The sequence below is a fragment of the Cyprinus carpio genome, chromosome A21 (genome assembly GCF_018340385.1).
Source record: "Cyprinus carpio isolate SPL01 chromosome A21, ASM1834038v1, whole genome shotgun sequence".
NCBI classification, from domain to species: Eukaryota; Metazoa; Chordata; class Actinopteri; order Cypriniformes; family Cyprinidae; genus Cyprinus; species Cyprinus carpio.
In genome coordinates, this window is record NC_056592.1 from 19,062,246 (window position 1) to 19,076,760 (window position 14,515).

Genomic DNA, 14,515 nt, shown 5'->3' on the forward strand with positions numbered 1-14,515 from the left:
AAAGTGTTTTTAATAAAACAAAAAAAAAGTCAACCTTCAAATAATTATGTTCAGTTATGCACTCAATACTTGGTCGGGAATCCTTTTGCAGAAATGACTGCTTCAATGCGGCGTGGCATGGAGGCAATTAGCCTGTGGCACTGCTGAGGTGTTATGGAGACACAGGATGCTTCGATAGCGGCCTTAAGCTCATCCAGAGTGTTGGGTCTTGCGGTCTCTCAACTTTCTCTTCACAATATCCCACAGATTCTCTATGGGAGTCAGGTCAGGAGAGTTGGCAGGCCAATTGAGCACAGTAATACCATGGTCAGTAAACCATTTACCAGTGGTTTTGGCACTGTGAGCAGGTGCCAGGTCGTGCTGAAAAACGAAATCTTCATCTCCATAAAGCTTTTCAGCAGATGGAAGCATGAAGTGCTCCAAAAATCTCCTGATAGCTAGCTTCATTGACCCTGCCCTTGATAAAAACACAGTGGACCAACACCAGCAGCTGACATGGCACCCCAGACCATCACTGACTGTGGGTACTTGACACTGGACTTCAGGCATTTTGGCATTTCCTTCTCCCCAGTCTTCCTCCAGACTCTGGCACCTTGATTTCCGAATGACATGCAAAATTTGCTTTCATCCGAAAAAAAAAAAAAAAAAAGTACTTTGGACCACTGAGCAACAGTCCAGTGCTGCTTCTCTGTAGCCCAGGTCAGGCGCTTCTGCCACTGTTTCTGGTTCAAAAGCACATGCCTGTGCACGGTGGCTCTGGATGTTTCTACTCCAGACTCAGTCCACTGCTTCCGCAGGTCCCCCAAGGTCTGGAATCGATCCTTCTCCACAATCTTCATCAGGGTCTGGTCACCTCTTCTCGTTGTGCAGCGTTTTTTGCCACACTTTTTCCTTCCTACAGACTTCCCACTGAGGTGGCTTGATACAGCACTCTGGGAACAGCCTATTCGTTCAGAAATTTCTTTCTGTGTCTTACCCTCTCGCTTGAGGGTGTCAATGATGGCCTTCTGGACAGCAGTCAGGTCGGCAGTCTTACCCATGATTGCGGTTTTGAGTAATGAACCAGGCTGGGAGTTTTTAAAAGCCTCAGGAATCTTTTGCAGGTGTTTTAGAGTTAATTAATTGATTCAGATGATTAGGTTAATAGCTCGTTTAGAGAACCTTTTCATGATATGCTAATTTTTTGGGATAGGAATTTTGGGTTTTCATGAGCTGTATGCCAAAATCATTAGTATTAAAACAATAAAAGACCTGAAATATTTCAGTTGGTGTGCAATGAATCTAAAATATACGAAAGTTTAATTTTATCATTACATTATGGAAAATAACGAACTTTTATCACAATATGCTAATTTTTTTGAGAAGGACCTGTATGTGGAATAATATTGCTTGAAATTATATATTCAGTAATAAAATTGTGCAAATGGTACAAAAGCAACATCTCTGACAAAACATTGAAACACACTTGAAGGCAGATCAACGTTCGCGACGGAAAAAATATGTGCAAACTGTAATGAAGCAGAGATCAGGTAGTTCCTCACTTTCTGCGCTTAAGCTGAGATCGTTCGCCAGCTTAAGTGAAAGTTAACGTGCCTAGAGTTTTCGACTCTTACATTACACGTCACACCCTGATGTCACATGTCTTTAAGGGGACCTTTACGGGTTGTGTGTGAATGCACACACATATTCCGGGTAATCACTGGCAGTGTGAAAGGGGCAAAATATAGCGACCAGGGAACAATTGCCGGGACACATTACCCGTGTATTTTCCGGAATCGCAGTGTAAAAGGGGCTTTGGTTGGCACAAGGTGAATTGGTTAGGCTTTAATCTCTAGGTTGTCTTTGATAAACAGGTAAATCTCACATATACTGTCAAGAAAGAAATGTTGCAAGAAGTTGTTCTCACCGCACCATACTGTTCAAAAGTTTGGTGCATTAAATTGATCAAAAGTGACAGTAAAGACATTTATAATGTTATAACAATGTCTATTTAAAATAAATGCTATCTGATTAAAGTTTCTGTTCATCAAAGAAACCTGAAAAATTAGATCACTGTTTCCACAAATATATTAAACAGCACAATTTCTGAAAAGGATAATTTTTCAGGGATTCTGCAGTGCAGTAACTTTTTTTTATACTAACTCTTGACCTTATTGTAAAATTATCTTATCAGTTGGTGCCTGAGTACAGGAGTATAGTAGGTAATTTAGGACAAACATAATAGCCTAAATATTTATTTTATATAATAAAAATGATTTTTTTCAACCCAAAGCTAAAAGTTTTTTTTTTTCAAAGTATTGTTACCTGATGCCTTTGGTTAGCATAATGACTAGCATCCTTCTTATATCAGGTCTGTGATAAACCTCCTACCATAGGCTCTATAAATTTATTCTAAAATCTCAACAAGCTCTTTCTTTTTAATTGATTAGTCTAGCTAGCGAGTGCCAACAGAACTCTTCACTGAAGTTCAGCCAGACTACTTTGCTAGCATTAGCGAACACCTGCTAATAAAAGTTTTAGCGTGCTGTTTTTGGCCAAGTAAGTGTCCCCATTGCTCTATGGTGATCCAAAGCGCTGGGCTTGGAGAGCCAAAGTGTGTTGCCTCAGAAACCTCCAGGCGATGGGTCAGCAGGACCTGTGGAATGCCCGGCTTGGGTTTCCGGCTATTTTGCTCAGCCAGCACACAGGAGGTGAATAGCCTGACATTCCTCTGATGCCCCTCCCCCCACACACATGCTTGTGCCACGCTCAAATTTTCAGTTATATGCTGGAGTGACATCCCCACAGAAACCAGGCATGAAGTGTGGAGGTCCAACATCACACTGTTTTCCTTGTGATTGTTCATTGACTGACAGTTGGATTCTCTATTTGATTTTCTAGGCAGACTAAGCCTCTGACTTTTGCCGACTGTATTGGAGATGAGCTGCCTGTGGGATGGGAGGAGGTCTACGACCCCCACGTTGGAGCCTATTATGTCGACCACAATACCAGTAAGTTGAGCAAGATTCAGCCCACCTCACGCATGCACAGGAGTATAGAATGTCTGATATGTGATTCTGTGGGTTTAAACAAATTAAGTGTCATATTTAATTTGACACAAATGAAAACAAGGCTTTTAGAGACAAAACAGAATTCATTCAGTGGCCCTCATTCATGAAAAATGACTAGAACAAATTTCTTTTTAAATAATTTGTTTACACAATTATAGAATTCATTAAAGCTGCAGTCCATAACTTTTTTTGGTAAAAAAATGATCCAAAATCAATATTTGAGCAAGTACATAACCAGCCAGTGTTCGAAACTATCGCCTTACTTTAGCCTGATTCACAACGGTTATCTTACAATGATGTTTTCTAATTTGAGTGGTACGGGAAGGTTTTCGTGGGAAATTCGAGCATGGCACTGCGTCATTACGTCACTTCTGTAAACATAAAGAAGTTGTCCCGGCTACTAGGCTATGGCATGTGAGGATCCTGCAGGTGGTCGATCTTTTATAGCAGGGGTCGGCAACCTTTTCGGCATGACGTGCCAATTTAAATTTTTCTGGTTAACCAGAAAAAAAATCTCAACATCTGCGCACACACACACACACACACACACCACTGGCACACAGATCTGAGATCGCGCTGTGCAAAAAGTAACATTCAAAAGCTCATAAACTTGTCAGCGCTGCCACGTGACTTATTAATCGATACTGATTTGCTACATTATATTTCTCAGCAAGGAGGGGGTACATTTTTTAAAAAAAAGTTTTTAAGTAACTAAACTCAGCTTTGTTGTTTGTAGAGAGAGACAGACGCAGACAATTTACTCATCTCTCTCTCTCTCTCTCTCTCTCTCTGTCTCAAAATCAAGTGGCCATTTTTGAAAAAAAAAAACAGTAGTTTGCATCACTGGATATAGCTGTCGGTAATTTAACATTTCTATCGTAAACGTATCGTTAAAAGTTGAATAATATAAAATGATTTGCAGCTTCATCTTACCTTGCTCTCTTTAACGTTAAACTGACGCTTCACGTTCTGCTTCTGTGAACAGTAAACCCCGCCTACTTTGATTTGATTGGCCATCTGGCTTTGATCTAAAGTGTCTAGTATGTGCAGCGGTCGTGCGTGCATCCGTAGACTAGCGCAAGTTAATTCACACACTTAAATAGTATTTAAAGCTCCTAAAAGGCTGTGTGACTATGAGAAGTTATTACCTCAAAATGTACGTCAGTATGCAGTTTTCCCTAATGCTCACGTGCCAGCAATTATCTCTCTGCATGCCACTGTTGGCACGTGTGCCGTAGGTTGCCGACCCCTGTTTTATAGCCTTTTCTCAAAGCAGCTGGAATAATTAAATCATTTTGATGGTGGATTGTAATCCAGAAAGGATTATGTGTTTATGAAACGCATGTGAATTATATAAAATTATATTCCAGTTTTAAATGTGCTTCTGATAACAGATGGCCTGGGATTACACAAGATTTGTATTTTAAAGACAACCAGTTCGAAGGGAGCATAATTAGCTTTTTGTGTTTAAAGAATTTGTTAACAGGCCTATTACATTTGAGTGGTATGACAATTAGAGATAAGACTGTACAGAAATTGAAATCTACTATACACACTATACTCATAGTCATGCAATGCTGATGTTGTTTACATTAACAATTTGAGAATAAAGTATAACAATAATAATAATTTGAACAGTTTGATGTGATATGAGCTAATTTAGATTAAATCGCCATTGGTAGCGCGATTTATTGTAATGCTTTTTTACTCAGTTGGTCAGAACAAACGTGGCAGACTTGTTACTTGTTCAGATGACAATATCCGGTGAAAATGCTTATTTGGGTCATACTGACTGCCACAAATAGGCCTACGCCGTCCTCAAAACATTAGATTCATCCGCGCTGGAGCCGTGCCGCCGCACAACCCACGCATGGAGGATAATTCCGCATACAGCTGCAGAGATGGCGACAAAGAGGACTGGAGCTTTAATATTTTGAATTAGCTTTTTTATATTTTCAGTTTTAATTTACATTTTTGTTGCAGTTGTAATAATTTTATGTGATCATTTATTTTAGCATTTTTATTAGTTTTAATTTTTTAAGTTTCTATTTATCTTTATTTAGTTTAAGTAGTTTACCTCAATTTAAGTTTATTTTATTACAGTTAATTGCCGTTAGTTAATAACAGTTAGTTTTGAGGAAACTTTTATTATTATTTTTTTTTTCAGGATTCTTTGTTGAAAAGAAAGTTAAAAAGAACAGCATTCATATGAAATAGAAATCGAAAGCTGTTTTCAACATTAATAATAAGAAATGTTTCTTGAGCATCAAATCAGCATATTACAATGATTCCTGTGTAATGGCTGCTGAAAATTCAGCTTTTCCATCACAGAAATATATTACACTAAAAAAAAAAAGAAAACTATTTTCAGTATTTTTGATCAAATAAATGCAGTCTTGGTGAGCATAAGTGACTTACTTTAAAAACATCACAATCATTTGAACAGTAGCGTATTTAAAATGCGAATTACATAAACAAAAATTTAAACTTCATTTAAATATCATAATGATTCCAAACTTTTGTCTGATAGTGTATGTATTCCACTAATTTAAGAAATTTTTATCTCTCCTTCCCACAGAGAGCACCCAGTTGGAGGATCCGCGGGCCCAGTGGCAGCGGGAGCAGGAGTTCATGTTGCGGGATTATCTGAACGTGGTTCAGGAAGCATTGAGTGCCCAAAAGGAGATCTACCAGGTCAAAGAACAGCGACTTCACCTGGCCCAGCAGGAATATCGGCAGCTAAATGATGCTTGGCGGGACAAGTCATCCTCACAGACTAGCTGTAAGACTTTTGACTCTGTACCTGTGTCTGTCACTTAAAGATTGTTCATATTTATGAGTTACTTGACACTGATTCCTGAGACATGGGATAAAACAGGCTATAAACAAGTTTGTGTATTAAGGAATTAGTTTGGATTAATCTGTTTAGAATTATTCTCCTTTCATATTATCATAAAATTTGTCACAGACTATAGGTCAACAATGTGAAAAATAAAAATGACTAAACATTACAGATATAGACAACCCCCCCATAATTTATAAGTTTATATTTTTAAACATTTTAGGGCTTAGTAGTAATGTTGCTGTTTGAGCATAAAAAAGATCTGCAAAGTTACAAAGCTCAAAGTCCACTTGAAAAGCAGATATTTTATTTAACAGAAATCACTTTTCAAAAACTATAACGAATGACTCGTTCGGACTACAACGCATATCTTCCGGTATTTGTGATATCACAAATATCGACGAATGGGACAAGACCTGGTTGAGCTGCGCTAGAGAAGGCAACAAGTGTTATCTCTATGTTGTAGACACGCTAGTTTTCCCAAGGCAGACAAACTTAGAGTGGTAACAATCATGCGGGTTTAAATCATGCTCAAATTGATTTGATTTTGACGCAATATTTTCACTGAAGCTTGCAGGCGGCATTGGTAAGGGGCATGACATTTCCTGACCAGGCACCGAGTGCTTCCAGTCACAACACACACTGGCCCAGCTAACCAATCACAGCACATTTCGTATTTCAGAAGGCAGGCTTTCATTTGATACAGGAATTATTTGAGCCGTTCATGCCAGACTGGGGAGAGAGGTGTTGTAATAATGTAAAATATGTGAAAAATAATGTGCTTTTTCAAGTTAGTATGAGAGCCTCTTCTAGTACACCCCAAAACAAAATCAAGACTTAGTAAAAGAGCATAATAGGACCCCTTTAAAAAACACATAATATATCTGTTAATCATTTTTTAATTTTTTTCACAATCTGTCAAGTTATAGTCTGAGAACTTTGTCACAATTTTGATAACGTAAAGAGAAAATCAAGTGTGAAGATTAAACATTTTGTCCCATGTCACAAGAATCAAAGAACAGTCATAATTAAAATCAAATCATCTGCAAAGATAAGATGGTGAGAGCTGCATGCTTAATTGATGAGGTTGTAGTCTTGAATTCACTTTAAAATATTTGTGCAGCCCAACCGACAATGACCTCACTCTTCAAAAATCTTTTGCAAACAAACTGTTTTATTTTAAATGAAAGGCTGTTATAATGGATATAGATTTATGACACAGTCTATAGCATTATTATAAATCACTATGGAATTCCAGAGCTGTGCTGAGTGGTTTTACAGATAAGATAAAGCCTTTGAACTCTTATCTTTCTACAGTAAATTCCAGATCCTCATCAAGCAGTAAATATGACCCTGAGATCCTCAAAGCGGAGATTGTTACAGCAAAAAGCCGGGTAATACTCTCTTGTTTATGTAAGACACAAAATGGGTGTAATATTTGCGGCACTCTGTACGTCATGGATTACAGATGTGATGACAAGAAGCAAGATTACACTTAAAGCCAAATGTAAGATGTCTTGTAATTATGCAGTTGTCTCATTCATTCACCTGCTCACTTTCTCTCTGTTGCTGTCTTTTGTTCAGGTGAATAAGCTGAAGAGAGATTTGGCCTGTATGAGGCAAGAACTCCTTTATAAGGAGCAAGGCTTTGAGACATTGAAAGAGTAAGTATAATCTGACCTTATTGCATGATTTTAGCCTGTGTGAGATAGATTGTAATTTTTTATTAGAATGTTTTTGAGACTTTTATTCGTGCAAGACAAAAACAGATCATCTTGTCTTTTGGCATTTTATGAGCTCATTGGCACTTTATTGTGATGTAGCATTTTCAAATTTGGTTTGCCTGGTTTTTCAGAACATCATGCACCTCAGTCTGAAGCTATTCATATTTCATATTATTTCATGGTTGATGGAATGTCTTAAACCTCAGTCTGAAGCTTTTTTTTTTTTTTTTTTTTCTTTTTTTTTTTTTTCTTTTTTTTTTTTTTTTCATATTATTTCATTGTTTTTGTTATGTATTGGTGATTCTTAAATTTGTTTCTGATTTTGATGGTGGTGGTGGTTGAGGAGATTCCCCCGATTTCATGTAAAGCGCTTTAAGTACCCAGATAAGCGCTATTTAAATGTAGATAATTATTATTATTATAATTATTATTATTATAAAAAAAACACAAAATCAAGAAATATTTACCCACTCAATTATCTTTTTTTTTTATTGAAGAAAATGCAGTTTTTAAAACTTCTGAAATCACAAAATGAATCATGGTTACTTAATTCAACATATCAATAATTACGACCTGTTGCTGTAAATAAAACGTTTTATTAAACAAGCAGTTTTGTCATAATTATGGAAGAAATACTGAAAATATCTTAGCCTATATGCACTCTCAGATAAAAAAAAAAAAAAAAATGTACAAAAGCTTTGAATCTAAAAAAAAAGTTGAGAACCAGTGTTTTAGACTGATTCAGACTCAAAAAAAGTTGAGAACCAGTTAAAAGAACCAAGTTTTGTTGGGATTTATTGGGGTTTTAAGAGTTGATATTGTGGTCATTCAAATGAAGATCTGAAAAAACAGTTCTGTTCTACACTGTTGATGGCATGGAAAATCAATAGTATAATACAAATAATAAAATTTCTACTTACTATATCTTTGGTTGTTTATGTCAATGGCTGTCCATTCTTTGGAACTATTTTGGCTCAAATCTCTTATTTTGACTTTTGTGACAGTTTTACCATAATGAGTGTTACTCATATTCAAGATTCAAGATTTTATTTGTTTATAAGTACAAGTTATATGACATACAACAAGCAGTGAAATGTAGGTCTGGAATGCTCTTTTTAGACTGTGAAAAAAAAAAAAAAAAAAAAGAGAGCGAAATTTAAATACAAATAATGAAATATATGAGAAAATAAGAGAAGGAAAAAAATAAAAATAAGAAAATTAAATACAAAAAATTAAATATACACAATATATTAAACTACTACACAGATGTGTAGAGATGCTACAAAGAGACTGCTACACAGATGATGTGTAGAGATGTAAACAATATGCAGTGAGGATGAGTTGCATAGCTAGCTTATCACAAAAAAGTACAGTGTGCAGAGAGTTATTGGGTAACCCTACACTACCAGAGTCTCTAAAGTGGAGTGTGTTTAATGTCCATGTTTAGTAGTCATATGTGCACATTAGAAAAAATTCTGTGAAATTTTCACAGCAAAAAAACAAAACAAAAAAAAACACCAACAACACATTTTCTTTGTTAACGGTGTTGTGAATCAGGAAGCCAGAAAAAAATACCCTAAATAAACATGTCAAATAATAATAGATAAATCAATAATAGACCAGTTCGTTACTGAATCACTAGTCACCCCTTCTGACTACCCCTGCTTATATCAGGAACTTAAAAAAATGTGCAGTATTTGTTTATTTTTCCAGCTACAGCTATTTTTCCCGCAGGGTTTTTTTTTTTTATGAAGCCCTTGACATAAAGCTTTGGATTCGGCTCTCTTTGTATGTGAAAGGGTGTTGAGATGCTGGGTTGATTACTGTTGACTGTCTCCCTCTCGATCTCTTGCCCAGAGGAATGTGGACTAACCTGTTACTCAGGTCCGCACATGTCTTACATGACTCACTTTACATGCACACCTCTGCTGAACAAACACATGTTGCCCAGAGGAATGTGCGCCCGCCCGTCTCTCTTCTCCCATATTCTTTCCTCTAGTGGAACTTGTCACTTCAGGAAATTGCAAACAAAGCATTAAACAGAGGCATATACAAAGTTTCTCCATAATGCATTCTATGGGACCTCATGCCTTGTGACGGGCACCCAGCCTGGTGGATGTGGAATAGGAGAACATCTTAAAGACAAACTTTGCACAGAGTGAATCCTTATATTCTTTTTATGATCTTGATGGCTCATATTACTGCTAAGGTGGTTTGGTAGTCGCAAAAGGCTGCGCTTTAATTGAACATATGCACTGGGTTGTTTTAAAGTAAAGTGCAGGGGTGTCACTAGATCCTTTTCACTGGGGCACAAGTCCCCTGTAAAGTACTGGTGTGCCCCATTAAAATATTATTGATAAATCTTTGTGTGTCAATGAAGATTATGATGTATACCGACCTGAGAATCAGTTTTTCTGCTGATATTTCAGCAGTCAAGTCAAGTGTTATTTCAGCTCTGCTGAACAAACGCTAGTGATACCAGATTGCAAATGATCTACTCTTTTCAACAGGTTTGTAAAAAGATTTTAAATTGTTCGCAATTCAGTTTGTTTAATTAGGACAGTTCACTCAATAAAATAAAATTAGTAGTAGTAGTATTTTAAGTGCTTAATTTTTTATTTTAAAGTTAAATTTTTTTTTGTTTTTGTTTTTTTAGTAATATTGAAAATAATAATAATTTTATTTTACAGTACAAAAAATGAGTCACTTTTTCAAGTCAAATTCCAAACAAAGTGGCCCTCAGAATTAAGCAAATGCAAATGTTTCAACTGAATCATTAAAAGTAACTGGCTCAAAAGAATAATTTGGTTGATTCACAATTATTACAAATTGACATTTTTGTTTTACTTTGACTTTTATCAGAATCGATTACAAAGTGTCCAGTGCCTCGCAAGGCTACAAACTACATGAAGCCCAGGCCATCCTGAAGGAGGTGAAGACCATTAAAGATGCCATAAGCTCTGGGGAGAAAGAGAAACAGGAGCTCATACAGGTAAAAATGGAGCTTGATCTCTTTGAGCCTTAATTCAGTTTTCAGTACATTCCCTAAGCAATGACAGCCTGAATGAAGCGTTTAAAGGGTTAGTTCATCCAAAAATGAAAATTAGACTGTGTTTTTACTCACCCCAGAGGCATCCTAGGTGTATATGGCTTTCTTCTTTCAGACGAATCCAGTCGGAGTTATATTAAAACTTGTCCTGGCTATTCCAAGCTCTGTCATTGCAGTCAGTGGGTGTTGCAGTGCTTCAGTCCAAAAGAAGTGAAATAAAATGCGCCCATCCATAATAAAAAAAAGTGTCTCACATGGCTCCATGGGGTGAACAAAGGCCTCCTGTATCGAATCAGTGCGTTTTTGTAAGAAAAATATCCATATTCAAAACGTAAAAATCACTTTAATCTAGCTTGCGCTCACTGTTGTACACGGAAGCAGTTCCGGGCAGATGACGTGTGAGTTCAGCTTTTTTATTTCACTTCTTTTGGACTGAAGCACTGCAACACCCGCTGACTGCAATGATAGAGCTTGGAATAGCCAGGACAATTTTTTATATAACTCAGACTGGATTCGTCTGAAAGAAGAAAGTCATATACACCTAGGATGCCTCGGGGTTGAGTAAAACACAGCCTAATTTTCATTTTTGGGTGAACTTACTCTTTAAACATTGCCTAGGTCACAAAAGATCAAAACTTTACAGCTTGACAGTGTTCTGGGAAAACATTCCTGCATTCTTTGATCATTAGGACATTGTGAAGACATTTTTGTCTCAGTTCCAGGTATTCATATAGTCACATAGTCAGGCTAGTGATACTCCATTATGGCTAAGCACACTAGAGAAGTAGGCAAACTATTCTATCCAAATAAAAACCACAGTGAAGTGCTCTACTCACTGTGTAATTATCTGATTGTCATAATAAGCTAATGTGTTTTAGCAAATAGGAGTGGCTGAGTGAGGTGGGGCTTTTCGCTGAAGACAACAATCACAAACACATACTTTTACTGCCATTATTTGTCTCTTACCTCCACAAAAATGTGTATAAATATTTGACATAAAACAGTTTTGTATATGCAAATAGAAGCAGGACACTTTTTCAAGCTTTTCACAAATTAATTATTTTGGTAACACTTTACAATAAGGTTCATTAGTTAACTACTTTAGTTAACATGAACTAAGCATGAACAATACTTCTACAGCATTTATTAATCTTAGTTAATGTTATTTTCAACATTCACTAATGCATTATTCAAATCTAAAGTTGTGCTTGTTAATATTATTTAATGCACTCTGAATTAACATGAACTAACAATGAACAACTGTATTTCCATTTACTAACATCAACAAAGATTAATAAATACTGTAATAAATGTATTGTTCATTGTTTGTTCATGTTTGTTATACATTAACTAACATTAACTAATGGAACCTTATTGTAAAGTGTTTCCATTATTATATATGGCTCCCATTAATATCTGACTTTTGTTGTTGATATGTTGGGGGCATTGGGGTCACAATATTACTGTTTTTATTGTATTTTTAATCAAATACATACAAACTTGTTAAAGATAAGAAACATTCTAAAAAATATAACTGACCCAAACTTTTGAACACACTGTAGTGTATATACGTATGTACTACCTTATTATCTTTAACTGTAAATTTATGACTTTTTTTCATGTCATCACAACAGTCAAATTCATAAAATAATAAAAATAAACAAATAAAAAATTTACACTTAAAAATGATTTGAAATTGACAAAAATGTTACAGTACACATACATAAGTCAAGAATTTAGATAAAAAATTATCCTCGAAATTTAAAAGAGGATAAAATGCAAATCAGTCCAAAATGTGCACCACATTATGTGTTTTAGTAATGAAACTGATAAAAACATGAGCGAGTCTATTATTTGGTTATAATGATAATTCATGTAATGTGACATGGGCGAATGTGAGTATCCGTTTGTTTGATTCGAGTGTTTGCACTAACATTGCGGAGTGTGAAGTTTCCTTGTTTGCATAATGTTTTGTTAACCTACTGCTCTTGAATCTATGTAGGCCTAAAGAAAATGTTTGGTTATGTACTTTTTGTCTCCTTACTGTAATGTACAAATCAGGTTTTACTGGAGGCTTACATTTCGTCAAGTTTGCTTGTATGTTGTTTTTGTAATTGGACTCACTGCTTGTAGTAACACAAATTCAAAGAAGCCAGTAAAGACAAAGTGTTTTGCCTCCCTTTGGCCTCCCATTTTGAGGCCCTATCAAAATTCAACTGTAACACTTTAGAACAGGGAACACTTATTCACTATTAACTATGACTTTTCTCTCAATAAATTCCTAATTTTCTGCTTATTAATAGTTTGTAAGGTAGTTGTTAAGTTTAGGTATTGGGTAGGATTAGGCATGTAGAATAAGGTCATGTAAAATAAGGCATTAATATGTGCTTAATTAGTACTAATAAATGGTTAATAGTCTAGTAATATGCATGCTAATAAGCAACTAGTTAAGAAACCCTAAAATAATTTGTTACCAATTCAACCTCTTTTTAAAAATTTGTTTTAGAGCTCCTAGTATGTGTGTGTGTGTATGTACATAAATTTAGATGTCTTTCCAAAACTCCAAAGAAAACTCACTTAGAAACTCCAAAAGGACACCCTAGGAGCCCATATAAGTACATATGAGAGACAAAAAAACCTGAATTTTATAGTATGTGTACAGCCCAACAGCAAAGAGCTTTTTTACTTTTTAGAGAAGTCAAGTTGCAATACCGAACATGACCACATGGAGATGCCAAAAAAAATTAAACCAAATGCCTGCTGACTGCATATATCTACTACTGTAGACAGATCCATTCTTTATCGAGAATGTGTGTGGAAACAACGTGAATGTACGGAAATGTCTGTGCATAAATACAATGTGCGATCAGTGTGTCAAGAGCACTCATACACACATTAATATAACGGATTCACATGTGCTTACTGTATGACTTCTGTACTCCACTGCAATTGTCTTTACCTTGATTGCAGTCTTCATCCATCAAAACTTTACTAGCGAGACTGGTTGTCCAGTCGAGAAACTGTAGTTTGCGTCTCATCTGACCATACAGCGGTGGGATGTTGACAATCCGTTCAGTCTGTACTTCACATAGCGCGACATGTGAGGGCTTGCGCTCTTCATAGACAATCACAGAATATGACAGAACTCTGCAATCTCTGATGTAATAATCAGCCTGGTTTCCTTTATATTAGTGCTGTTTTTGATGGATTGTTTGAATGCATTTGCTTCCTGGATCATTGGACTGAAAACTTTCATGGTGTTTACCATCTTAAAATTATCTGATTGCAAGCAGAAAAAAAAAATTGGGTTAAAGGGTCAGAATAGAAATTGTGCTTTAGTAATTTTGCGTTAACTGCATTAAATTTTTTTAATGCGTTAAGGATTGTAAAATTAGTCGCATGCGTTAACGCGTTAAGGATGACAGCCCTATATATATATATATATACATACACACGCGCACTCATATATAATTGCGAAATTCCAAAAGTTTGGAATTAGTCCAATTTTTTTTTTTTTTTGTGTATTTTTTTGGAAGGAGTTTGTTGTAGCAAATGCTACCGCATTTATTTGAAAATACAGTAAAACAGTAATATTGTGAAGTATTATTAATGTAGTTTTAAATTATAATACCGTTCATAATTTTTTTTTTTTAATTGTGTGATTGCAAAGCTGTATTTTCAGTAGCCATTACTTCAGTCTTAAGTGTTACATGGTCCTTCTGAAATCATTCTGATAAGCTGATTTTATGCTCATTTCTTATTATCAATGTTGAAAACAGTGCTGCTTAATATTTTTAGGTACAAACCTTTGTTTAAAAAGTTTAAAAAGAACAGAATTTAATTTGAAAAT

General features: G+C 35.7%; 1 protein-coding gene across 2 annotated transcripts in view; it reads left to right on the top strand.

Annotated features, from left to right (window-relative positions):
* The window catches only part of LOC109046189 (protein KIBRA-like), a 49,075-nt gene that overhangs the window by 5,429 nt on the left and 29,131 nt on the right, over positions 1 to 14,515 (top strand). For both annotated transcript variants that reach the window (XM_042711192.1, XM_042711193.1), the window contains exons 2-6: positions 2,881 to 2,990; positions 5,629 to 5,832; positions 7,210 to 7,286; positions 7,477 to 7,556; positions 10,479 to 10,608. In XM_042711192.1, the coding sequence (XP_042567126.1) occupies positions 2,881 to 2,990; positions 5,629 to 5,832; positions 7,210 to 7,286; positions 7,477 to 7,556; positions 10,479 to 10,608 (601 nt within the window). The remainder of the gene's footprint in view (positions 1 to 2,880; positions 2,991 to 5,628; positions 5,833 to 7,209; positions 7,287 to 7,476; positions 7,557 to 10,478; positions 10,609 to 14,515) is intronic.